This window comes from Pogoniulus pusillus, chromosome 30 (genome assembly GCF_015220805.1).
Source record: "Pogoniulus pusillus isolate bPogPus1 chromosome 30, bPogPus1.pri, whole genome shotgun sequence".
Lineage (NCBI taxonomy): Eukaryota > Metazoa > Chordata > Aves > Piciformes > Lybiidae > Pogoniulus > Pogoniulus pusillus.
In genome coordinates, this window is record NC_087293.1 from 17,050,874 (window position 1) to 17,076,297 (window position 25,424).

General features: G+C 53.7%; 2 protein-coding genes and 1 long non-coding RNA gene across 5 annotated transcripts in view; 1 reads left to right on the top strand and 2 right to left on the bottom strand.

The window, feature by feature from the left end:
• CRKL (CRK like proto-oncogene, adaptor protein) overlaps positions 1-2,290 on the bottom strand; it is a 16,239-nt gene extending 13,949 nt beyond the window's left edge. Inside the window, exon 1 of the mRNA XM_064168338.1 lies at positions 1,473-2,290. Coding sequence (XP_064024408.1) covers positions 1,473-1,786 — 314 coding nt within the window. The 5' untranslated portion in view covers positions 1,787-2,290. The remainder of the gene's footprint in view (positions 1-1,472) is intronic.
• On the top strand, positions 1,631-11,301 carry LOC135188717 (uncharacterized). Its single transcript, XR_010307797.1, has 4 exons — positions 1,631-1,841; positions 3,055-3,232; positions 6,293-6,416; positions 10,649-11,301. It is a non-coding gene; the product is annotated as an uncharacterized LOC135188717 (long non-coding RNA).
• KLHL22 (kelch like family member 22) lies at positions 9,016-25,348 on the bottom strand. Of its 3 annotated transcripts, none has more exons than XM_064168337.1 (8): positions 25,075-25,348; positions 18,752-18,923; positions 18,070-18,397; positions 16,487-16,652; positions 14,576-15,294; positions 12,766-12,958; positions 10,462-10,695; positions 9,016-10,325 (listed from the first exon to the last, which is right to left on the bottom strand). In XM_064168337.1, the coding sequence occupies exons 3-8, from the start codon at positions 18,285-18,287 to the stop codon at positions 9,948-9,950; spliced, it is 1,908 nt and encodes a 635-aa protein (XP_064024407.1). In that variant the 5' UTR covers positions 18,288-18,397; positions 18,752-18,923; positions 25,075-25,348; the 3' UTR covers positions 9,016-9,947. The 3 variants fall into 3 exon arrangements, with proteins under 3 accessions (XP_064024407.1, XP_064024405.1, XP_064024406.1); XM_064168335.1 differs by having other exon boundaries at positions 18,752-19,038; XM_064168336.1 differs by lacking the exon at positions 18,752-18,923.
• Positions 25,349-25,424: the final 76 nt, after the last annotated feature.

The window sequence follows — 25,424 nt, forward strand, 5'->3', positions numbered from 1 at the left end:
CCAGCTGCCTTTGTATGCAGAGAACAACACGAAATTAGAACCCTGAAAAGGAGAGACTTGAACGCTCAAGGAACGGCTCATGTTGGACTCCTAACAAACAGCAAGTGATCAGGTAGAAACAGCCAACTCTAAAGGGTTTTGAGAGAGCCACGTCAGTCATTGCTACGAATAATGAAGAACAAGTTTTGACATCCAGAAAGGCACAACGGCATCCAGGCTTAGGAGAACAAAGCATACAGACTGCTCCAGTGCAGACTATTTTCCTCCCAACTCTCCACAAGTTCAAGCATGCACAAAACACTGGGCAGCTCCATTTAAGTGTTCCTGCAACCGTAAAAATTATTTCCCCCCCTTCACCCATCTTTCCAGTCACAGCACAATCACTACCCACAGGACTTCTCAGCAGCTTCGGGAGTTCTTGACACGAGTGCTTTGTCACATCCCTCCCATCACCCGACAGCTTCTTGACCATTTGAGTTTTTCAAGTTGACAAGCTACTGCCAACCTTTGACAAGTTAGTGATTAAGAACTGACCTACGCCAAGGTTAAATTGGCTACAAACCTCAAAGTTATTCTCTCCCCCTAGTAATTTGCTAACCTGCAAAGTATAGTAGGATAATCTATAAGAGCACCAGTCTGTTTTCTGGCTTCTATTTCACTTTATTCTGTCCCAGAAGCCCAAATGCTCTGAATAAGATACCGGGAAACACTTTTTAAATTAAAAACAGGGAAAATGCTCCAGAGTTCTTGATAAGCAATTTACTGATGCGAGCTGCAGGTATGACCCGTGTTTGGAATAAGACAAAGAACGAGTGTGGCCAAGTCACATTTTCCCATCCTCTCAGGGCAGCATTTCTCAGCGTAGTGGACACAGTATGCAGATATAGATGCAGCCGAACTGTGAGAAACAAACGGTTTACATTTCTGAGGGTGGAAAAGCCACTCTAGAAGTCTGGGAAATGCTGCCCTAGAATGCAGGAAGCAGTCTAATCAGAAATGCCTGTTCTACTGCGATCGGTGTGGGTGCAGGGGCAGACACAACTTAAAACTCAGACGCTGTATGTCAGTCACTGAGGAGACTTACGAACCAGCTTCCCAAACATCCTAGAGCAGAAGGACAATACCAGAAGAAAAGGCTGACACAAAGCACGACCACACCCTCTTGCGAGGCAATTATAGTCAGCGGTAGAGATGTGCACAATACCTTTACAAACGCTTACGCGCAGTGCACGGACAAACCCCATCCACGAAACTGATTATGTGACTACAACAGCAACCTGGAACGGTCACCGAGATCCGGCCGGAGTGCTAAGGAGGACCACTGTCAGAAACAGCTTCAAACAAGGGCCATACCCAAACGTTTCCTCCGTGCCTCCCATCCGACGCTAAGCCCCTGGCGCTACGAGGCTGGACTACGGCACCCCCTCCAGCGAGGATGGCAGTGGGAGGGGCGGTGGGAGGGTGGCACTCACCTGGGCGCAGGCTCGATGAGGGTGGTGGTGTCCAGGTAGTGGATCTTGTAGAACTCCAACAGCGCAGGCAGATGCTCGAACTCCTGGTCGCCGATCTTAAAGCGGCGGTTAGGCAAGGAATTAATGATGTAGTGGGAAACCCGGGAGTTCTCGGACACCGAGAGCACGTAGTCCCCCGGGCAGGTAGACGAGTCCCGCACCAGGAACATGCCATGCCGCTGCCCCTGCAACCGCGTCTGCGCCTCCGCCCGAGACACTGGGCCCACGTACCAGCTGGAGCGGTCCGACGAATCGAAACGAGCGGCAGACGACATGGCTGCGGGCAGGGAAGGGGGGAAGGAAGGTGAAGAGCCCGAAGGCCCAGGCGGAGTAAGAGACCCGGAGAAGGGAAGGCCTGGACAAGGAGGCCTCGGAGGCGGAGCGGGCCGGGGGCTAGGAGGAAGCGGCTAGTGCCCAGCCCAGGAGATAGGAAACCCAGGGAAAGGGGAGAAGGGAAAAGGGAGGTCGGTGCCGCCGGAGGCGAAGGACCGAGGAGCGTCTGGGCTGGGGGTGGCCGGCCGCGGCGGTCAGGGCCCCGAGTCTCCCTCAGCGGCGGGGTGTGCAGGGCATCCTTCCCGCCTCTCTTTCAGGCCTGCGGCGGGCCCGGCCGGGCGAGCGGCGAAGAGCAGCGGCGTCTGACAAAGCCAGGCGGCCCGGGCAGGCGGCGAAGTTAGCTCGCTCCGGCGCCACACAGAGCGCGGCGGGGGAGGCAAAGCGCCGGGCCCCGCTTTCTCCGGCGAGCTCCCTCCCCTCCCGCAGCCGAGCACCAAAATGGCGGCGGCGCCGGGCGGCAGCAGCGCTCGGCAGGCACCGCCCCGCGCAGGCGCGAGCGTGGCGCGGGGCTGCCGCGCGCCGCGGGGGAGGGGCCGCCCGGGGAGCCCCGGGGCCGAGCGCGCCTCGGGCAGCGGCGGGCGCAGGGCACCGGGCACAGGGCACCGGGCACAGGGCACCGGGCACCGGGCACGGCGCACCGGGCACGGCGGGGCGCACGCTGAGGGGAACGAGCCCGAGCCCTCCATCCCCACTCCCGCTGGGCTGGAGCCATCGGAGCTTTCACCACTGCGCTCCCGGGCATTCCCGGTTGGGAGGGGTGTGAGCATGGACCGGCCCGGTGGGGTACAGATTTAGGCAGGGTGCGGGACTTCGGCGCCTCCCGCAGCCGCTCGGGGAGCAGAGCCGTCCTTGCCGTGCACCGCATCCCTGGCGTGCTGCCTGCTCGTTTTGCCGCTGGTCTCCCCCAGAAACACTGTCCCAGACCTTGGGCTGAAGCCGTCTGAGGGACGTTCTCCTCCACCTTCTCTTTGTGCCTCTCGCGGGACATCCTCCCCTCTGGGTGCCGCCCTGGCCCTGGCACCCCGAGGCAGCATCCCCTCCTCTGTGGCAGGGTCCCCGCTGCCCTGCCCCGGGTCTGCACGGCGCCCAGCTCAGCGGCTGCCCGCAGCCAGCCTGCGGACGCAGACCGTCGTCCCCGCGGGCTGGCTCGTGTTAGTCGGTTACTTTTCAGGGCACACGACAGAGCACTGTGATAATCTCTAACCTCCAGATATCTTCCTTCGTGCTCTACGAGCCACTTCCCTGCCTCTCCATAGCCCTGTTCCCAGATACCAGGGTCAAAGCCGTGCCCGGCTCGGGGCGCGGGCGGCAGGGAGGATGCTGCTGCAGCTGCTGAAGAGGAAGGAAGCCCCGGAAAGGACTCAGCAGGCCTCACAGGCAGGGGTTGGGTAAGCACTTGGCACACGGTGCGGCATGAGCTGTTTGAATGTTAGAGGGAGGCTGGCACAGCCGCTTCAGAGAAGGGCCTTTGCGTGGCCTGACTCACGTTTGGGAGGGCTGGCAGCGGCAGTCGGCAAGGTCCAGCCGCAGCAGGCGAGGGGGTGACAAAATGACTGCACTCATCCCCCAGACACGCTAACAGCCTTTGCAAACTCCGTGAGTTCAGCTCGGGCTCACGACTTTAATTTGTGCTTTTGACTTTTTTGCGTTTCATTTTTGCTCCGGGGCTGGCAACGCGAAGTGAAGCAGCAGCTGAAAGCAAAACCCGGGTTAAATGGAGACGTAGATTTAGATGGCTGCCTCCAAGTGCCTGACTAGGTTGGTGTGCAGCCTTGCTCCAGGCTTTGCCATCTTTGGTGCTCTGCCTTTTCTGGGAGCTCAGTCACAACCTGGCCGGTTTTGTTCTCCTTGTTCTTCACCCTACCCTGGCAACTCCTGAGATGGTTGGGCTGGAACATGTGGGCTGTGTGTCCGTAGACGTTTAGATGGATGCAGACCTGCATTTACAGTGGAAGAGTCATCCAGCACCTTCTGATTCAAAGTCATCCAGTAACTGTACCTTGGGTCCTTACCTGCTGGGTAAGGAATTGGCTGGATGGTGGCAGGCAAAGTGGTGATCGAGGGCACAATGGCCACCTGGAGACCAGTGCCAAGTGGCTCCCTCAGGGGTGAGTGCTGCACCAGTACTGTTTGACATCTTTGTCTGTGCCATGGACAGAGGAATCAGTGCACCCTCAGCAGATTTGCAGATGGCACCAAGCTGTGTGGCACAAGTGACTTGCTAGAGGGCAGGGATCCATCCAGAGGGAGCTGGACAGGCTGCAGAGCTGTGCCCAGGCCAACTTCATGACATTCAACAAGGCCAAGTGTCAGGTCCTGCACCTGGGTGAGTGCAATCCCAAGCACAGATCCAGACTGGGTGGGGAATGGCTGAGAGCAGCCCTGAGGAACAGGACCTGGGGGGTCTGGGGTGAGGAAAAGCTCCACATGAGCCTGCAGTGTGAGTGCAGCCCAGACAGCAACCCTGTGCTGGGCTGCAGCAAGAGCAGTGTGGGCACAGGGCAAGGGAGGGGATTCTGCCCCTTGGCTCTGCTCTCCTCAGACCCCACCTGCAGTCCTGGGGGCAGTTCTGGAGCCTCCAGCACAAGCAGCACATGGAAGTGTTGGAGCCAGTCCAGAGGAGGCCACAAAGGTGCTGAGAGGGCTGCAGCAGCTCTGCTCTGAGCACAGGCTGAGAGAGTTGGGGCTGTGCAGGCTGGGAAAGAGAAGGCTTGGAGGAGACCTTGGAGTGGCCTTCCAGGATCCAAAGGGGGCTCCAGGAGGGCTGGGGAGGGACTACTGACAAGGTCTGGGAATGCCAGGAGGAGGAGGAATGGGTTTGAACTGGCAGAGGGGAGAATGAACCTGGATGTTAGAAAAGGGTTCTTTGCAGTGAGGGTGGTGAGACACTGGCAAAGTTTGCCTAGGGAGATTGTGGCTGTGGAGGTGTTCAAGGCCAGGCTGGATGAGGCCCTGAGTGACCTGTTCTAGTGGGAGGTGTCCCTGCCTATGGCAGGGGGTTGGAACTGGCTGAGCTTTGAGCTCCCTTCCAACCTAAACCATTGTGTGATTTTATGACTGTTATATTCTGTTGTTTGAGTAGGTTTGGGCATGCCCAAAATACAGATTAAAATGTAGCACTTGGACTTGCAGTAACATGTCAGGTAATGCTGGCACTTAACTACAAAAGCCACAGTTCATCAGCAAAATTAGTAGTACCCTGTATATAAACAGGCAATAAAAATTCCCATTGCAGCATTTTAGTAAGGTTTTGGTGATAAAAATCAGATCTAGCAGGTCAAACACAGTGGTTTTTTGCCACTTGGAAAACACTAAAATCTCAATAGAACTGAAATAACATTTAATTATAAACCATTCCTTGTCCCCCCCTTCCCAGCAAGAGAGGATTCTAAGGCATGGAGAGATTTTTCAGCTTTGGGAGGAACTGCCAGAGTTAGGTTTGTCTGAGCTTTACTCATGCAGGCTGTGCGCATCCTTCAACTACTTCTGCCCCTCGGGCCAGAGCTTCTAGGCAAAAGCTGCCAGGTTCTGCTTACACAGGGGAAAAGCTTTGTTCAGCATCATCAATGGCATCTAGCAGGACTGAGCTTCACCTTCCCAGCCTGCAGTCCTCTCAGGTGCCTCATGTCCCTGCTGCTGCAATTGGTTTGGGAAGAACAGAGGAGCCTCTGGTACTAGTTACCTTTTCACTACATACAAACACATTTATACCTTGCCTTACCTCTTGGCAGCTGCCAGCCTCAGAGCATGGGTGCACAGCTGTAGCACAGTGGGGGGTGGGGAGCTCTCAGGGGGCATCAGCTGCTGATGACAGAAAAACTCACTTGGCAGAATATTCCTTTGAGAGGCTCCTGTCCCTCCTTCCTCGTGCCCAGCTGCTCCCTCTTCCTTTCACCAGAAGCTTCTGACCCCATCAGGTGGGCTGAGTGCCAAACAGACTGTACATGTGGCTGGTCTCTGAGAGAGAAGTAAATTCGTGTCAAGGCCATAGAGTGAGACTCCTTATTTGTTTCAAATCCAGCGGTGGGTTTGCTTCCAGTGCCAAATTAATGACCCCCATTTAAACCACCAGGGAAGAGGAAAGGATTTGTTGGGTTTGGAGGCAGACAGACAGCTGGAGAAGAAATACAGCCGTGAAAGCAGTTAGGAAACAAAACCTGGAGCAATCACAGTCACTTCCCCGAAGGTGGAAGCCTGAACTGCTTCAGGATGCAAGCCCACTAATTACAGATTAGCAAATGTGCCTGTAGAGCTTCACCTCTGCACTGGCAGGAAAGAGGAAGATGGATCATCAAGAAGCCTGGTTGCTATTCTTCTGGACTTCCTCATGTCCCAGCACTTGAGTGTTGGTATTTTGATCACTCTGTTCTGGAAGAGTTGTTAGGCTCTTCTCTTGCAGACCAGGAGTGACTTCAAGCTTCCTCATATGTTTGTCCATCTGCCCACAGGGTCCTGTGCTGCCCTCTCTGAGGGCTCACTGTGAGAGAGGATGCTTTTCCCTGTAAGATGCAGGACTGACAGATCAGAGAATTCATACATAAAAAAGATGGAAGCAGGATCAAATCCCTCTCTGTGAGTACCTCTTTTCCTTGAGCTAACATGAGGTTTGAGGGGGCTCTTGAAGGCTAAGCTCCTGAAGCATTCTTGACAGGAAAACTCATCAATAGTTATTACAGTTCTGGGTATCAGCAATTTCTCCATCTAGGCAAGCAGTCAAGAAGGTGGTGGTTTCTATCTGCCCAGGTAGGTAAAATGGCCCATTTTAAAGCAGCTTTGTGACTGTTTAGCCCATATGTTAGCTTCCAAAGGTGCACACTGGGCTGAAGCTATACAATTAGTGCTGTGGTCTGGTTGATTGGACAGGGCTGGCTGATAGGTTGGACTGGATGAGCTTGGAGGTCTCCTCCAGCCTGCTTGATTCTATGATCAGGATGGTTTGAGCTAAGCTCAACTCAGTGATTTGATGCCTAAGCAAACTCAGTGCAAGGCAATGTGTACTGAAACCTTTGACAGTCACATTATGCTCAGAAGAAAAGATGTTTTGGGGGTGGAGGCAAGAGAAGTTTTGTTACTTACAGAATCACAGAGCATCTTTGGTTGGAAGAGACCTTCAGGATCATCTGGTCCAACCTTTGCCCCAGCACTGCAAAGTCAGCACTACACCACGTCCCAACTCTAAGCCATGTCATTAGCAAATCAAGGCTCTGGCCAGTCTAATATAGGGCAGGATGTCCCTGCCCATGGCAGGGGGGTTGGAACTAGATGGTCCTTGTAGTCCCTTCCAACCCTGACTGATTCTGTGCTTCTCTGGCACCCCATACCTGCCCTGATGTTTAGTTCCATAACTTGGGGGAGTTCTGCCTGTAACTCAACCCAGAAAAAAGAATGCAGAGCAAAGAGGCAGGTGGTCTGTTGTGAGAAGTCCTTTCCTTGTGAATGCAGCCAAACCCTTCTCATCTGCTCTGCACAGCATCCCACTGCCACCTTTCCTAAACCATGCAAGCACAGAACTGCAGTCTCTGCTAAAAGGGAAACCAAATCATCTGAGGAGCTGAAAACCAGTGCTCACAGAATGGTTTGGGTTTGAAGGGGCCTTTAAAGATCATCAAGTTCCACCCCTCTGCCACAGGCAGGGACACCTTCCATGAGACCAGGTTGCTCAAAGCCCCACCCAACCTGGCCTCAAGAGGGGCATGTGCAACCTGTTCAGCCACAGGAGTGGTAGGGGAGGAGCTGGAAAACAAAAGCAACCGTGAGTTCTCTCAAGAAAAGTCTCTGACTGAATAGTCTTGGCTGTCTCCTCTGCTCCTGTGTAAGCCAAGAAGGAGCCTATCAGCTCGGCTAACCCTCTAGTGGCATGCAGAGGGAAAGAAGGCAAAGGAGGATTACTTTTGGGCTTTTTTGATCATGCAAGAGACTGACTGACATCTCCACTCCTTTAAGAGAGAGCATCACTGTTCTCTTGAGAAGTGCCACTTCAAATGGCAAATGCACTGCAAGCTTTCGGCTTGAGTTAGGACAGCTGGGTCTAGAATATGGCCTGGACCTCTAGAAGCCTGGAGTCCCTTCTGCTGTTTGAAGGCAAACCAAATTGCCACTGCAACTCTTGCAGTCTGGAAGGAGTGGTTGTGCTGATGTCCTGGCCAGACAGATTTGTGCTTACATCTCAGGGCTCTGTGATTCCTGCACATTAAAAGTAACTGCAGGCAAAAGAGGGATGCTTCCTGGTTCCCAATACTGCAGTGTAATGCAGGCTGTACTTCCAGACCTCAGTGCAGTTCAGGGTTCATTACCAACAAAAATAGTTCCTGAAGCAGCTCATCAATAGGGCTTCCTGCAGCTACCACAGCTTTTATTTGCCTGCTGGCAATGGCTCAGAGATTGAGGTGAAAACTGACAGTGCTGGAGAAAAAAATCCAGCACATGCCCTTCTGCCCAAGAGAAAGCTGCTGAGCTGGTGAAAAGAGCTCTTGACTCTTCTCCAGGCTGCTAGCACAGACTCCTCTGGGCGCATTCGGAAACCAGCTTTGTTTCCATAAAGAAGATAGCCCCAAGGAGTGGTCATGCCCAGGAGCATGCCCATTTCTGCAAAGCAGCACATCACTGTGCACTATTTATCATGCTGTGATGACCCCTGACCAGTCTCACCCAGACTGCCACTGTGCCCATCTTCTGTCACTCCCTTACTGCTACAAGATTGAGAGGCTTTTGCTAGTTTGTTTTTGGGTGGCACTGATTACTTCCCACCCCTCCAAGAGGAAGGATTCCATACTACTCAGCTATTCCATGGGTTTGGACTTCAAATCATCTTCTAAACTAGTATTAAGCAGTCAGAAGCCAATTATTTTAAGGCCTCATGAAGGAAGGGTTTAGTCTGTCTTACATTTCTGAGCTGCAGCTACTCTGCATTCTGTTCCTGGCATCAGTTCAGCTACTGCAGGGTCTTGGATCAGTGTAATCTTCAGTACCTCATCATCTTCTTAGCACTTTGCTTTTCTTATGCTGTGGCAAACCAATCTCTGCTCTCTTTATCTTCTTCTCAAGCATCTCCTAAAATCATGAAGCCAGCTGCCCACCTCCCAGGCTGCTGTAGCCAGCGCAGCACTGCAGCAGCCACTGAAGCTCCCCAGCTCCCAGACTCCACTCAGGGTTAATGAATCTGAGACAGCAGTTAAAAAGGAAAAAAGTTCTGACAAGGATTTATTAATTTATGCTCCTGAACAGGTATGTCTGACAGTTGCAGGAGATTGCCATACCCTGTACAGAGAGGTACTGTGCTGACAGAAGTTGCAATCCAGAAGTTGAGGAGTGGGTGTCAGTTCCCAGGCTCTACTCTGGTTACAAAGCTGGCTGCATGCCCACACGAGATGAAGGTTCAGACTTTCTTGCTACTTTCTGTATGTTCAGTCTTGCTGAGAAAACAATTAAGCTGTCTGACACCTGGCACAGGAGGGAGACACGAGGTGGTACCTTCCTGTGTTAAGCTGGCTAGGAAGTTTTATTGCCAAAAAGAAAAGGGGGAAAAAAAAAAACAAAACCAAAACAACCAAACCAACAAACCCAAAAAAGCTATTTCAAGCTAGAAGCTGGAAGGAAAGAAGCAAGTCAGGCTGTGCCTTCTGGGTCTTCTGTCCATGCTGAAGGTTAACAACAGTCTCCTTCAAAGCAGAAGAACCTCTATACTTTATAACCAGGGCAAAATGGTCATTTCGTGGTGACTCAAAACGTGGCTTCCTGGGCAGATGGGCAGCCACTGCCTGCAAGTGGCATTTTGTGCAGGACACTGGCAGGTGGGCAGCCACTGCCTGGGCATGGGATATTGTGCAGGACTCTGGCAGGTGAGCAGCACTCTGCTTGGGCATGGCATTGTGTGCAGGACACTGGCAGGTGAGCAGCACTCTGCTTGGGCATGGCATTGTGTGCAGGACACTGGCAGGTGGGCAGCCACTGCCTGGGCATGGTGTTGTGTGCAGAACACCTGACTTTTCAAACCTGTAGATGCTGATTGATGTAAGTAAGAAAGCCATATAAAATCTCCAAAGTCCTTTTTTCCCAAGCCTTGATTTCCTCACCCACTGGCCAAAAATAAATATGAAAAGTCTCCTAATCTTCACTGGAGCTGTCAAATTCCTCCCAGTCTGAGACGCTCATGAACTCGTAGGGGAAGTGAGGATAGTAATTCACTTGGTCTGCTTGCCAGTCCGAGAACCAGTTCTCTGTTTTCATTAAAATAGCCCTGGGCAAAGTGAGGACGCAGGCAGCCATCCCAGAAATGTCATCCTCCAGCTGGGGCCCTTCCTCCCAACAGTCTCTCTCTGCATCATAGATGTGGACGTAGTTCATGCGGATTCCTCTGTTGTGGGACCTGCCTCCCAGGACGTAGATCCTGCTGTCCAGGACGGCAATGCCCGGCTCGCCGTGGCCCGCAGGGAGCGGACAGACATTTGTCCACTGATCAGTGCTTGGTGTGTAGCAGGCAACCTGGTAAAAAAAGAAAGAGATTAGCCAGCCCCCAGCTGGTACCTTAGAGACAGGCTGGCCATATGGCACACCGTGCAGGAAGGCAGGCTGGTGAGAGGCTGCAGCGCAGCGGAACGGCGCTCGGCAGCAGGCTCACCTGGTGAACATCCCTCCTGTAGCCAGAGTCGTTGTTGCTGCCCCCGATGACATAGAGCTTCCCTAGCAGCGCTGCCATCCCGTGCCAAGCTCGCCTCACTGGGCCATCTGCTAACACCTCCCAGTGGTCAGTCTTTGGGTCATAACATTGTAGCTCCTTCAGATAGTCCTCTCCTCTCCTCCCACAGGTAATGTACATCTTGCCGTCCAGCGCTGCTCCGGCGTGCGCGTACACCTGCACACCGTGGGGAAAGCAACAGCGTCAGGCTGCACCAGGTTGTTCTCCCAGATTCTAGGCATGGAACGGAGGGTAAGGCAGAGACACTCCTCCTGAGTGGTGCAGATATCAACATCTGGAAGGGTTTTCTTCTAGACAATCCCTTTCTAGGTGGCTGTGCTGGTGTGAGGCTACTTGGAATGGTTAAATGAGAGAAATGGGATTGTAGGCTGCGAGAAGCAGACAGTGCTGGTGTCTGCTGCACTCAGGCTTGCTGAGGTGTAGAAGAGCAGGACACAAACACAGCTAAGACAGGCAGGCTCTGGCTCTGTGCTTTCTCCTTGGGCTTCTGCTGCTCTGCTTGCATCCGTGTAACCCAACTAATCCTTCTGCTTCTAAGCCCCCTTGCACGTAAGGCAGGCTATGGGATAAGGTAGAGGGGTGGGAAGAAGGTGGAAGGGTGGTTGGGAGCCCCTCCTGGGGACTTTGGTTTCTGGGAGGGCTGCTGTGCTTCTGTATTACTTTTAGCTTGTGCATTCCTGTACCTAGCTGTAAATATATTGCATATAAATCTGCTTGTGACCGGTGCCAAGCAATAAATAAAGCATCATTGCTTAACTTCCAGCTGGCTGAGTCTAGTCTGGGTGATTTCATTGTGTGTGTAGGGGTCAGGTAACTCCCAAACCATAGACTCATAGAACAGAATCATAGAATCAACCAGGTTGGAAGAGCTCCAAGCTCATCCGGTCCAACCTAGCACCCATCCCTGCCCAATCAACCAGACCATGGCACTAAGTGCCCCATCCAGGCTTGGCTTCAACACCTCACAGTGCTTGTGCTGTAGGTGTGAATTGCTGAATGAAGGACACTACAATTTTAAACCTTCCAGAACTGCAGTGGCTTCTCACTCTGCATTGCTCCTTGTCTGGAAGGCCATTCCCACTGGTGTTTTTCTCCCTAGTCTACCTGGAAGCCTTTCTGATGGAGCTTTTCCCCACACAAGCACTGTTAGCAGGGATGCAAGATAATCCTGCTTGGTAGCACTCAACAGGACCTTAAGGCTTTCTGTATTCCCAGCACTGCCACATTTATTGCTCACCACTTCACACAAGCAGTTTATCCTCTTCTGACCCTTCTGTAAAGGGGCAGCACTATTCATATTTTTCATGTGTCCTGAGATTCTCAATTGAGAAGCATTATGAAATCACAACTATTTTGTGCTGCTCAATTGCCCCAAAGCTTTTAAAAGGTGTAGCAGAAATCAGCAGTTTCTTGAAAGATGACTCAGGATTTTATTTTGCTTCCCTAACCAAGGCTCATCAAGAAGTTGTTTGTACTTATCTTCCTCCTTTGCAAGACTTTTGGCCTGCAGATGAAAATTCTTGCCTTTTCAGCAGGATGAGAACACAGAACAAACATTTCCACTCCTAAACCAAATTCCCAGGTCACCACACCACTTCCTGGTGCCTGGGGTCATGACTGCTCATTTGGCAATTGCCATTGGAATCCGAGAATGGCTCAGGTTGGAAGGCAGCTCAGAGCTCACCTCCTCCCATCTCCCCACCATGGGCAGGGACACCTCTCAGCTAGACTCAGCTGCTCAAGGCTTCATCCAACCTGGCCTTGAGCAGGCAGGAGGCAGGCGCAGCCTCCCCATGCCAGTCTCACTGCTGCTACACTGAAGAACTTCTCCTTCAGCTCCAGTCTAACCCTGCTCTCCCTCAGCTTCAAACAATTCCCCCTTGTCCTGTCTCTAGGCACCCTCAGGAAAAGTCCTTCTGCAGCCTTCCTGCAGGATCCCTTCAAGCAGCTCTAAGGTCCTCTTGGAACCTTCTCTTCTCCAGGCTGAACATCCCCAGCTCCCTCTGCCTGTCCTCACAGCAGAGGTGCTCCAGCCCTGGGCTCACCTTTGTGGCCTCCTCTGGACTTGCTCCAACAGCTGTGTCCTCATTCTGCTGAGGACAGCAGAGCTGGAAGCAGCCCTCAGCAAGTATCATCAGATTTAAAGCTAAACATGAGTAAAACACCTAGAGGTGAAATCAGGAGCTGGGGAGCCGTAGCAGTGTGCGTGGCTATCGCATTCCTTACCTCCTTCTTCAGAGGTGCCACATATTCCCAAGTGTTGGTTTTGGGGTCATACCTCTCCACTTCCCTCAGGTCCTCGTGGTAATCTCGCCCTGCCACAGCATAGATATAGTCGTCCACAACACAAACACTGAGGTCAGCGTGCTCCTGCTGCAGGGACTGGATCTGGAACCACTTGTTGTGCCGTGGGTCATACCTTGGGGAAGAAGGGGATCAAAGAAGGTGAATCATCAGCCACAGGATCCCTGCCGGGACACCAGACAGCACCACACACGTGGGAGACTTGACTGTCCGTGGCTGAAATTGAGCTCAGCTGGAAGTGGAGTGACATGTGGACTGGTCAGAGGTTTATTATTAGCCAAGGTGGTTTGTTCTATTTGTAGAGGAGGTACTTTAGCTGACATAAGGAGGCCATAAAAGCCTTTGCTTTGCTTTAGCTGACATAAGGAGGCTATAAAAGCCTTCGCTTTGCCATTGTCTTCCACGCTGCCAGCAGGCTGGAGGGCAAAATCTCGGCTTGCACAAAGCTCTTCTGCCAGGTAAAACAGCCTAAAAATAGCACCCAGACCAAAGCCCAAGAAGGGCATAAATATGTGGTGGGTTCTTGGATTATTTTCCTAAATAGCTGCTGCTCAAAGGGAACCTCATGAGTCACTTTCAGATTAAAACCTCTGGAAATTCTCCTTGCAAAGAACTGGTTGTGAAGTGAAATGCTGCATGCCCTGAGGGCAACTCAGCTAAAACCAGGGAAGATGATCAGGAAGGGTTTATTTCTGGTTCTGCAGTGCAATGGGCATGAAGCTTTAAACCTGGTCCTTCATCCTGCTCTTTTCCTGGGCACAGAATGAGCTAACAAGTGTGGGCAGCAGGTGGGGAAACGCATTTTGCCACTTTGCTAAGACCTCACCTGGAGCACTGCATCCAGCTCTGGAGCCCTCAACACAGGAAGGACATGGACCTGATGGAGCAGAGCCACAAAGTTGATCAGAGGGCCAGAGCACCTCTGCTATGAGGACAGGCTGAGCGGGCTGGGGCTGTTCAGCCTGGAGAAGAGAAGGCTCCTGGGACACCATAAGCAGCCTGCCAGTACTTGAAGAGGCCACAAGAAGGCTGCAGAGGGACTGTTCCCAAAGACCTGCAGTGACCAGACCAGGGGCAACGGCTTGATATGAGAGCAGAGCAGATTGAGACTGGACGTGAGGAACAAGTTCTGCACCTTCGGGGTGCTGGAACACTGCAACAGGTTGCCCAGAAAGGCAGTTTAGACCCCCGGAGGTCAGGCTAGACAAGGCTCTGAGCGAACCTGCTCTAGTGGAGGATGTCCCTGCTGAGTGCAGGAGGTTTGGACTAGATGACTTTGGGAGGTCCCTTCCAACCCAACCCATGATTCTGTAAGAGGACCCTGGAATGCTGCTGCTGCTGCTGCTGCTGCTGCTGTGTGCACAGGCACTTGTGAATCAAGCAGCAACAGCATTTTGGTTAAAACCCTTTTGGTGCTGGGAATTAAACTACACTCAGAGAACTTGTAGAAAATGCTACCTGAAGGGCTTCTGGCCAGGCTACTGTTTGAGGTTCATTACTGCTTCCCATCAAATGCTCCTGAAGGAGCAGCTGTTTCTGCCGTATTCTGAGGAGCACAGTTGGTACTGGGAGGCTCATTTCTTTATTTCTTATCTTTTCTTTCAGGGAGGCCTCTGCTCACTTCCTACTTTTTCAGCTAGCAAGCACACAGTCCACACTGCTGGCTGACTGACTCAGGGATGGGCAACAGGGTGGCAATAAAAATAATAGCAGGATTTTATCCTCATCTTACCTCCAACACCTCGACTCTGCTCGAAAGCCACTTACATTGTTGTCTCCACCAATTAAATACACAAAGTTATTGAGCACAGCAATTCCTTGGTTGGACATTCTGGGGGCTAGAGCAGCTGTGAAGTGCCTCCACTCTCCCAGCAAGGGGTTGAGATACTTGGCTTGATCACTGAGGACAATAGCTGGGGTAGAATGCATCCCTCCAAACCCCACCACACACTGGAACTCTGATCTCAGCTGTGTCTGGGCGCTCTGAAGCATGGGCTGCAGGCACTCGTTCTTGTGGTACATGAGCGCATCTGCCACGGTGTCTTTCAAAGGGCAGGGACTCAACTTGTCGTGAAGCCTCTGCAGGATCTGGGGCTCCATCAGAGGGAACCGAACCGTCTCAAGCAGCTTAAGGGGCTCCATCAGGGAAACCTGATCTGTCTCTAGCTGCTCTGGAGAATAATGATAAAAAAGTGCTCCATCATAAACTTCAAACTCGTAGTTGACCTCCAGGCGGTTGCTGCTGAGCAGGGAGTAGACCTTCTGCAGGGGCAGCTGGCGGTACACCTGCGTCCTCGAGAACGCCGCGAAGTTCTTCAGGATGTAGGAGTCCAGCTGCTCGCTCAGGTGCCTCAGGTCGTAGTGGTCAGCCAGCCTGTACACGTCCAGGATGTTCTCTTCGTCTACCCAGGCCATCAGAAAATCACAGCAGAACTTAATGACTTCTGGAATCTGCACGGGGAGTGGGGAGAGAGAAAGAGTTCCCATTTCGGACACCACTTGCCTCACGCTCAAGAGACAGGTGACAGGAGCCTGGCACGACTGGAACAGTGTCATCACAATGACTGCTCTGCCCACAGGCTGCCCACCCTCCTCACCTGCACCCACTCACCTTTCTCCAGAGAAAAAGCACTCAGCAAACATGACTGGATCTGACCCTGACCTTCCAGCTACACTACACTGCACGACCCAGCCTGGCCTTGGCTGCAGCAGCAATCTGCCTTCCAAGACACCTGGAACAGTGGACAGACAAGCTGCTGGGCTGTCAGCGTGGCACCAAACTGCTGGCTGCTGGGCTGTCAGCGTGGCACCAAGCTGCTGGCTGCTGGGCTGTCAGCGTGGCACCAAGCTGCTGGCTGCTGGGCTGTCAGCGTGGCACCAAACTGCTGGCTGCTGGGCTGTCAGCGTGGCACCAAGCTGCTGGCTGCTGGGCTGTCAGCGAGGCACCAAGCTGCTGGCTGCTGGGCTGTCAGCGTGGCACCAAACTGCAGGCTGCTGGGCTGTCAGCGTGGCACCAAACTGCAGGCTGCTGGGCTGTCAGTGAGGCACTGCTGGCTGCTGGGCAGCAGTGATGAGGACAAGGCATGGAGGACACGGTGAAAGGTAGGTTTAGTCACTCCACAGCTGTTCCTTTACAGCACTACAGACACAGGTTATCACAGCCTGGCACAGTCTACCTGCATCACTCCAGCAAGGAGGCCATTTGAAAGGAAAGTTAGGACCTAGTGTTGTCTTCTGAATGCAACCTGAAGTTCAATCTGGCAGGAGGCACTACTCCCAAAGAGACTCAATCTGTGGAAGATCCTGAGCAGCACAACTCCTGAGCAAGCCTTGTCCTTTGCCAGAGGTCCTCTGTTTCAGGGAAGCTCTCCTAAGCACATCAGTGAAGTGAGTGCCATCTGAAACAGTCCTCTGGATGCAATAAACACACTGGCAGAAAGGAGATGTGCAAGTGCTCACTGCTGCTATCCTTCCATAGTTAGTTCCAGTGAATACAGCGTCCCAGAGAAATCCTCCTCATCAACCCCATCCTCTTCTTCACCCCCTCACCCTCCACCCAACCAGATAGTCATGTTTGCTGTTTCTTTCACTGCTGCTTTTGTTTCTTGCTTCTTTTTTTCTGTCACATCTCCCAGCACCTCACCTGAAGCTGACAGGCTGCAGCTAAGGTTTCCTGTACATTGTTCACGCTGAGTTCCAGCTCAGAAGTGTAAATGAAGTTCAAGATTTTACACATTGCATTGTAGGAGATGCCATGAATATGAACTTCTTCTTGTTCCATTTCTCTCAGTCCTCCTGCAAACATTCCTCTGTAACAGACAATGGCAGATGCTATGGCAGAGCTGCAGTGAAGCTCTTTTCAGTTTGCTTACCTTATGTTGTCCTGGGAACATGAAACAGTCAGGAAGGTAAAAACCTAACCAGACACCTTTGTGGGGTTACCTCTTTAAGGCAGTGATGCAGAGCACAGGCCTTTAGGATCTTTCATTCTGCAGGAAAACAGCAGGGGCCACCTGAAAGGTGAGATGTCAGCTGAAGGGCTTAAATGCACATCCAGTACCGAGGGATGGTCAAAACGGGCAGAGGCAGATACAAAACAGAGGAACCTGGGACTGTGGGCTGCCGAGGGAGGTGGTGGAGTCACTGTCCCTGCAGGCATTCAGGAGGAGACTGGATGGCACTTAGTGCCATGGTCTGGTTGATTGGCTAGGGCTGCGTGAAAGGTTGGTCTGGATGAGCTTGGAGGTCCCTTCCAACCTGCTTGATTCTATGACTCTGTGTAGGAGTTTGTTCTAAACTGGGGCAGTACTTCCTCCAGTTAGGAGCTGGTCTGGATTGCCTTGGGATTTGTTTGTTTGCTCCATGAAAACAAACTCAAGAAACTGCTGGTCCAGCTGACCAAGGGAGTGCCCCAGTGGTGACACTACAGGCAGGCAACAGAGCAGCAGGCTATTTGCAGGGACTTTTTAAGTAGTGTGAAATACAGAATTATGAAATAGATAATTAATGCTGCAGCATCTCCCCTGTGGGGACAGGCTAAGAGAGCTGAGGCTGTTCAGCCTGAAGAGAAGGCTCCAGGCAGGTGTTAGAGCAGCCTTCCAGTACTTGAAGGGGCTTCAGGAACTTCTGACAAGGACATGGAGTGACAAGACAAGAGGGAACAGTTTTGAGCTTGAGGAGGGCAGATTTAGACTGGAGAGTTGGAAGAAATTCTTGGCAGTGAGGGTGGTGAGACAGTGGCACAGGCTGCCCAGGGAGGCTGTGGATGTGCCCTCCCTGGAGGTGTTCAAGGCAAGGCTGGATGAAGCCTTTAGCAACCTGTGCTGGTGGGAAGTGTCCCTGCCCATGGCAGGGGCTGGAACTGGATGAGCTCTGATGTCCCTTCCAACCTGAACCATTCCCTGGATGAATCTTCAAAGCGATCCCCACAGTGGACAAAGTCTTACAATGCTAAGGGCATGCCAAGGGCCACCCAGAGTGCGCTCTGGCAGAGCACTCCTCTTCAGGTGGTCTCTCCTCTTTGTATAGCTCCAAGCAGCAGAGGTAGTGAATTTAGGGGAGGTAAGCTCAGTGTGCACAGCTCGTTCTGTGGAGAAACTACAGCTGAAGGCAGCCACACTGAGCACTGCAAAAGACCTCTGGGGGTACCTTTCCACCCAGAGCAGCATGCCAAGACCAAAGGTTTGAGTGACATTCAGAGCCATGCTTGTCGCTGCCATGCTGTACCTGAAGTAGTCACAGGATGCAGCCAGCAGGATGCGATGAGCCTCGATAGGCTTCTCCTCCACCACCAGAACCACGTCGAAGAGGATGCTGCTGTCCCGCAGCGACAGCAGGCCGCTGAGCAGGGCCTGCGAGTGCTCGGCGCTGCGGTAGGTGTTGCTGCTGCGCTGCGGCAGGGCCAGCTCCAGCTGACCCTTGGGCAGCTCCTGGTCCTCCGCCATCCCAGGCAGAAATGCTCAGCCACCAGCTGCGGCAGAGTGGAATCTTCCGAGGCAGCAGGACCGGCAGAGGTTTTCGTCTGCTGCTTTAGGAGCGGTCCTGGGACCTCCGCCTGCGGCAGAAAACAGAGCAGCCCTTCAGTGCCCGGGGACAGCTGCCCCCCGAGGCACTGGCACTGCCAGCTGTGCAGCACAGCAGCGGGGCAGAGCGGGGCCTTCTCAAACTCCTCTGCTGGCTCCTGGGCTCTCAGGCCAAGAGCCAGGGTGCACAGAGCATGGGAAGGGTCCTTTGCCTTAGCCAGGGGGTCACTTCCCAGCCCATTACCAGAACCTTTGCAGTTCTGCATCGTTCCCAGCAAAGAGCAGGCAGATTGTAGCCCAGTGCCCAGCTGGCCAACATCCTCAGAGGATTCTGCTGCAATACAAACTGCACCTCCCACCTTTCCCTCGGTGCTTCCCCACAGTACCTGAAAGCTGTCCTCTCTACCCAGCTTTGCTTTCTCCTGCCCTTTAGCTGAGCACATTTCCAAGTGTCAGGCTATAAAATCCTGTGGGACACTGCAGCCTTCCAAGTCAGCTTCTTTACCGTGACAGCCTCAAGCTGGTGTGCACAGCTGCCTTCCACTTCACTCTGCTTCCCTGCAGGCAGAGGGAATTTCCTCCACTGTAGGCACTGTACAGGGCTGTCCTGTACCTTTGTCTAGGGTTGCTGCTGCCACTGTAGGAAGGTCTCCTATGGCCCATGGGGAAACACCTGTAAAAAGCAGGCTGAGAGTGATTGTGTTTGGTGCTCTCAAAATCTCCTGAGTCCTCTTTTACCATCCTGTAATTTACCCTTCCCATTGTCTTTGAAGAATGTCACAAGTGGCAGCAGTTAAGAGCTCCCAGATCCTATCCAGTCATCCAAGGGCATTAAATCCCCCTGTTAGCAAAAGGAAGTACCTTGGCTGAAACACCTGCTTCAGTCCGAACAGCTTCTCCTCCAGCAGCCTGGGGAAAAGCTTAGTGGCACAAGGGACGGCCACAAGAGGTTATCAGCAGTCAGAGAAGCAAAAGCAGAACAACCCCAAACAATGAAGAAGTGGAAGCACTGTTAAACTGTGCCTGCCATGGGCAGTGGAAGCAGCACTGGGAACCTCTCAGGGCATTCTCTGCATGGTGAGCGAGGAAGGAGCTGTCCGGCTGAGACAAGAAGTGCCGGGATGTTTGCTGGCAGCCCGGGGGAAGCTGCCCACGGCTGTCCCAAGCACAGGGAAGGCAGGCGGCACCGCGGGGGAGGCGCGATGACAAAAACCCCGACGAGCCACACCGAGGGTGTCTGCTCCTGGCCAGCAGCACCGAGCCAGCACAGGAGCTCCGCTGAGGCAGCCTGCTAGGAAGCACGTCCAGCCCCGTCAGACAGCAGAAACCCTCCCCTGCCAGCTGCACGCACGGGTAAGGGTCTGGCTTCCACGGCAGGCGATGCAGGGCTGCAGTGTCATTGGCAGCACTGAACCACGGGGGATGGCTCCCATGGCTGGAGGGTGGCATTAGATGGGGGCAGCCTCTTGAGGAAAGACAGGCAGGGGAGCAGGGGGAACCCTCCACCAAGTGGAGTCCATGGAGCTCCACCTGGAGTAGAAGAGGTGACAGGGAACTTAGGGATGAGGATGAAAGGGAAAGCAAGAGGAGCTGGCATCATAGTGGGAGCCTGCTACAGGCCACCTGACCAAGAACAGCTCTGCTTCCCCAGGCACGTATCCGTATCTGCTTCACCTCTGCCTGTGTTGCAGCCAGCAGCTGGGTCAGGGCATGTGTCCTGGATGCATCCTGCTGCTGTCACTGCTACTGCATGCTATCACAGACACTACAGCATGACCACCACCCGTGCCTCACAGTGTTGCTTACTGGTGTGGTCTGGAGGTGGACTGTGGCGTGGGGTTTGGTACAGTTGTGCTGCTGGCCTTGATTCTCTACTGGAGAGAAATGGCTGGGTACAGGAAAGATTATCCAAGTTAGTTTCTATGGAGACTCAGACAGTTTTGCATGGAAGCAGCTCGTGGCTGTCAGCTCCATCTCTACAAAGAGGTGGTTTATGCAGATAGTGTTATTTTCTTGTGCATCAGCTGTGCCTAAAATAAACTAGAGCTTGCTGGTGTCAGCTATCCCAATCTGTCTAGCTTACTGCCACATGGACAGGTGCTTCAAGCTTGGTAGCAGCCTCCCAAGCTTTCTGAGAATTGTGGAATAATTTAGGCTGGAATGAAACTTGGAAGGTCTCTAGCAGAGAAAACTTCAAACCCAGGCCAGAATCCTGAGGGCCTGGTCTAGGCAAGAGCAGGCTTTCCCTTCTGAGTGCTTCAACATCAGATTGCTTTGCTTTATCCTCTCTGGATTTCTTTTGCTTGCAATTGCTGACGCTTGCCTCTTGTCTTTGCAACTGTGCACCACAAAGAAGCATTTGGCTCTACCCTAACACTTTTCTGTACCTTTGGATGGCTTAAAAAGGGGCAACTGGCTCTGCCCTTGGCCCTTTCTGCTCCATACTGAACAAGCCCAACCCTCCTGCCTTGCATGTGCATGTTCCTCCCTGTACCTTCTCCTGCCCTGTCTGGTGCTCCTCCACTTAGCTCACAGGTTGGTTTTGGCAGCATGGAGCTCAAAGCTGGGCATGACATTCAGGTTTGGTGGGCTTGCACCTGCTGAGCAGAGTTGGAAAGAGCCAATAGGTCACGGGAAATTCCTGTGCTCTTGCTTCTTCAGGAAGGAGCTGACCCTACTCACAGATCTCTCAATTTACTGCCCATCAGGACCCCCACTTGCAAGGCTCACTTCCAGCCAGGCTTGTCTCCAGCCTGCTGCCTCCTATGGAGTTACTCTGACCCAGGTGCATGATTTCATTGCTGCTGCTTAAGTTTACATAGCTTCTCTTGGGCTGGGCTTAAAGGTTGTTGATGCCCCTCAGTTGCAGCTCTGGCCTCTTTCCTGCAGCTCACCTTCTTTGCAGCTTCTTTTCTCACACAGAGCAGCCAGTGTGGCATGCTGATGCTGATCCAGAGAGATCAGACTGAAAAGTCCTGCTGCACTTGAGGAAGTTTAGAATCTGTGCCCTACAGCTTTCCACACCTTTATCTCTCCAAGAATTAGGATCTAAGCCAGGCTTCAGCTGAAATATTAACAAGTAGAGACTACACAAGACCTGAGCAAAATGCTGGTTGTGCTGACTCCCAGGGGCTGCAAATGCAAACAGGCAGAACCTGGCTAGGCACCAGAATTTCAACAGGACAGAGAGCACACCGAGAAACAGATCAACCAGTCAGGGCCTGTGCAGAACAGGGATGCAGCTGGAGGCCTGCCAAAACAGCTCAGAAAACAGATGTGATGCAACAATGTAAACTGAAAACCAAAGTATTGCTGCTTCTGACTGCAGTGCAAATACTGCAATCATTCATCAGCTACATGAGAACCTGCAACGGGCGCTTGTAAGGCTGCTACATGGAACCACAGAATCAGTCAGGGCTGGAAGGCACCACAAGGATCAGCCAGTTCCAACCCCCCTGCCATGGGCAGGGACACCTCACACTAGATCAGGCTGCCCAGAGCCTCATCCAGCCTGACCTTAAACAACTCCAGTGATGAGGCTTCCACCACCTCCCTGGGCAACCCCTTCCAGGCTCTCACCACTCTCATGCTGAAGAACTTCTTCCTAACATCCAATCTGAATCTCCCCACCTCCAGCTTTGCTCCATTCCCCTCAGTCCTATCACGACCTGACAGCCTAAAATGTCACTCCCCAGCTTTCTTGTAGCCCCCTTAAGAGACTGAAAGGTCACAACAATGTCACCTGGGAGCCTTCTCCTCACCAGACTGCATAGCCCCAACTGCCTCACTCTCTCCTCACAGCAGAGCAGCTCCAGCCCTCTGCTCATCCTTGTGGCCCTTCTCTGGACCCCCTCCAGAGCTATCTCATCCCAGGAGCTCCAGCTCTGGCTGCAGCTCTCCAAGTGGGGTCTCAGCAGTGCAGAGCAGAGGGGCAGGATCATTCCCCTCACCCTGCTGCCCACACTTCTCCTGCTGCAGCCCAGGCTCTGGCTGCTCTCTGGGCTGCAAGTGCACACTGCTGGCTCCTGGTGAGCTTCTCCTCCAGCAGCACCCCCAAGTCCCTCTCCTCAGGCTGCTCTCAAGCCAGGCACTGCCCAGCCTGTATTGGTGCTTGGCATTGCCTCGACCCAGCTGCAGGACCCTGCACTTGGTCTTGCTGAACTCCATGAGGTTGGCCTGTGCCCACCTTTCCAGCCTGTCCAGGGCCCTCTGGATAGATCTTTCTCTCAACAGCTTGGTGTTGTCAGCAGACTTGCTGAGGGTGCCTCAGTGCCACTGTCCATGGCACCCACAAAGATGGTGAAGAAGACTGGTCCCAGAACTGACCCCTGAGGGACTCCAATTGTCCCTGGCCTCCACTGGGCCATGGAGCCACTCTTTGGGTGAGGCCATGCAGCCAGTGCTTTAGCAGACAACAGGAGACAAGTGAGCACACCACCATGTGCAGACAAGACTGGAGCCAGTTCTGTGCTTTTCGATGCAAAAGGGAAGAGAGGTGAAGGAAAAGCACAAGCTTTGCTCAGCAGTGCTTCCTCCAGAACTCTGCCCCCTTGCATTCACAGCTGTGAGAACACATTTGAAAGCTCTTCCTGAAGTGCCTCTTCAGTTTAGGAACCTTCTGCAAATACTTTCTGACTGAGGTCCCCACAAAACCAGACTAAGACAGCTGCCAGTCAAGATGCCAGCACTGGTTTGGAACATTCCTCAAACGATGAGGTGCTGTTGCTGGGTGCACACTCCCCAGCCCTCTTGAAGGCACCAAGGGAGATGTGCAGGCACAGCACTCTGGGCTGAACTGCTGAGCCATTTCCAGTTTCCAGCATTAGGACATCCTTGAAGCATGGGAGGAAGCCAAAAGGTGTGGTTTGGGAAAGAGCTTTTGCAAACTGTGCTGTCTCACAAGTTCTGGCATTCATTCCTTCCAGCAAACACCTGCTGGGCTTTTCCCCCAGGCCTATTGCAAGGTATGTCTAAGGCACACCAAGACTAAAACACCTCCCTTTTAACAGGTGAAAATCCCATGGATGTGTCTAACATACAGGTATGTAAAGGCTTCTCCCCCCTGCAAACAGCAGCATAGCCTAAAGACTGTCAGCTTTCTAATGTTTTGCTTTAGAATCAGTCAGTGTTGGAAGGGACCACAAGGATCAGCCAGTTCCAACCCCCCTGCCATGGGCAGGGACACCCTACCCTAGATCAGGCTGGCCAGAGCCTCAATGGAATGGAACAAAGCTGGAAATGGGGAGATTCAGCCTGGGTGTTAGGAAGAAGTTCTTCTGCATGAGGGTGATGAGAGCCCAGAAGGAGCTGCCCAGGGAGGTGGTGGAAGCCTCATCCCTAGAGGTGTTTAAGGCCAGGCTGGATGAGAGTCTGGGCAGCCTGATCTAGTGTGAGGTGTCCCTGGGCATGGCAGGGGGGTTGCAACTGGCTGATCCTTGTGGTCCCTTCCAGCCCTGACTGATTCTACGAGTGCCAAGCAGCTCCATTCAGGCTATATGTAGGTGCTCACCCTAAAAACAAGTGGCCTGGCACAAAGGCTCCAGCTTTTCCAGGCTCAGGAGGTAGTGTCCAGACAGATCTGGTACATCCATGAGGAATATGTTTTTTTAGGCTGCTTTAATTACTGCAATGACTCTTAGAAAGCCTCTTAAAAATCCTGAAGTCTTTTCCATGACAAGAACAGGAACAATGAGAACATTTCAGAGAAGGAAGCTTGCACAGGACCAAGTTAAGTGGAGCTCCACAGAAGGGGTCAGTCTGTAATCTTGACTTGACTACTCAGCAAGACCTGAACCTGCTCTGCTGCGCTGCTTAAACCACACCATGGAGTTCCAAGGCCGTTCAAAGCACAAGGAAAGGAAAAAACGAACCAGAAAGTAATTAACCCTGTGGCAAATACAACAATGAAGTGAGCTGGAGGAGAGCAAAGGCCTGATCCAGGGCACTCCAGGGTTTATTTCTGTATCAAACACGGATTTATTTGATTCATCACTTTAAGTTTGCTGCTGCAAGGACGTTTGGGGCTTTCCCCCTGCTCTGTAACATGGACATTGCACCCACCAGGAATGAAGCTTCCCTGCAGGGAAGGCTACCTGAAGCTGCACATGAGAGAGCGAGCCTGGCTGCAGGCTAACGCTGGGACCGAGAGGGGAAAGGCAGCGCAAGCACGCTGATGGCTTCACCTTCTCCTCCCCTGCCGAAAGCGCCTTTGCAGGCCCTGAGCCCCAGCATCCTTGCCCCCATGCCACCCCCCGTGCCAAGCGAGGCCCGAGGCAGCTTTGCACAAGGCTATGGCCTCAGCCTCAGCCCCGACAGGGCGTCCCCAGGTGCTCGGTGCGGGCGGCGGCGCCGTGGCGGCCGCGCTGGCCGTGTGGGCGGCAGGGCCTTGGCAAGGGCTGCCCGTGCCACAGCCGGGCCCGGGCGGCCCAGGAGCGGCACACCCTGCTCCGGTGCCTGCTCCGGTGCCTGCTCCGGTGCCTGCTCGGGCAGCCCCGCGGCACTGCAGCGTGGCAGGACACCAGCTCGACCCAGGACCCCAGGCGGAGCACGTTCCCGCTAGCGACCCCGGGGCACGCTTGGTCCCCGATGAAGGGAACGGACAAGGTCGGCCGAAGCGGGGCCGGCTGGAGAGGCTGCCGCCTTTTCTGGGGGCACCGGGCGCAACAGCCGGCAACCCGCGCTCCCTCTCCGCCCCTCCCCAGCCACCTACCGAGAACGGCGGCGGCCTCCGCCAGCGCCCTCCGCCTTCATGTGCGACCCGGAAACCACGGCGACTGCGCCTGACGCGCCCGCCGGGGAGGGAGGGGCGGCCGCAGCCGGGACCGGGACCGGGACCGGGACGGGCGGCGGAGGCGAGAGCCTCCAGCGTCTCTCGGGCGCTCGCCGACCCAAGGGGCTCCAGCTGCCGGCGGCGCCGCAGTGTCCCTGCGTACGGGCGTGCCCGGGGCGCGTCGGGCCGGTGCCCCCGCAGCGGGGCCTGGAAGCGCGGCCGCCGCCGTCGGTAGGCTGCGGGGCAGGGACTACATTTCCCAGCTGGCCCCGCGCGGCGGCGGCGGCTCC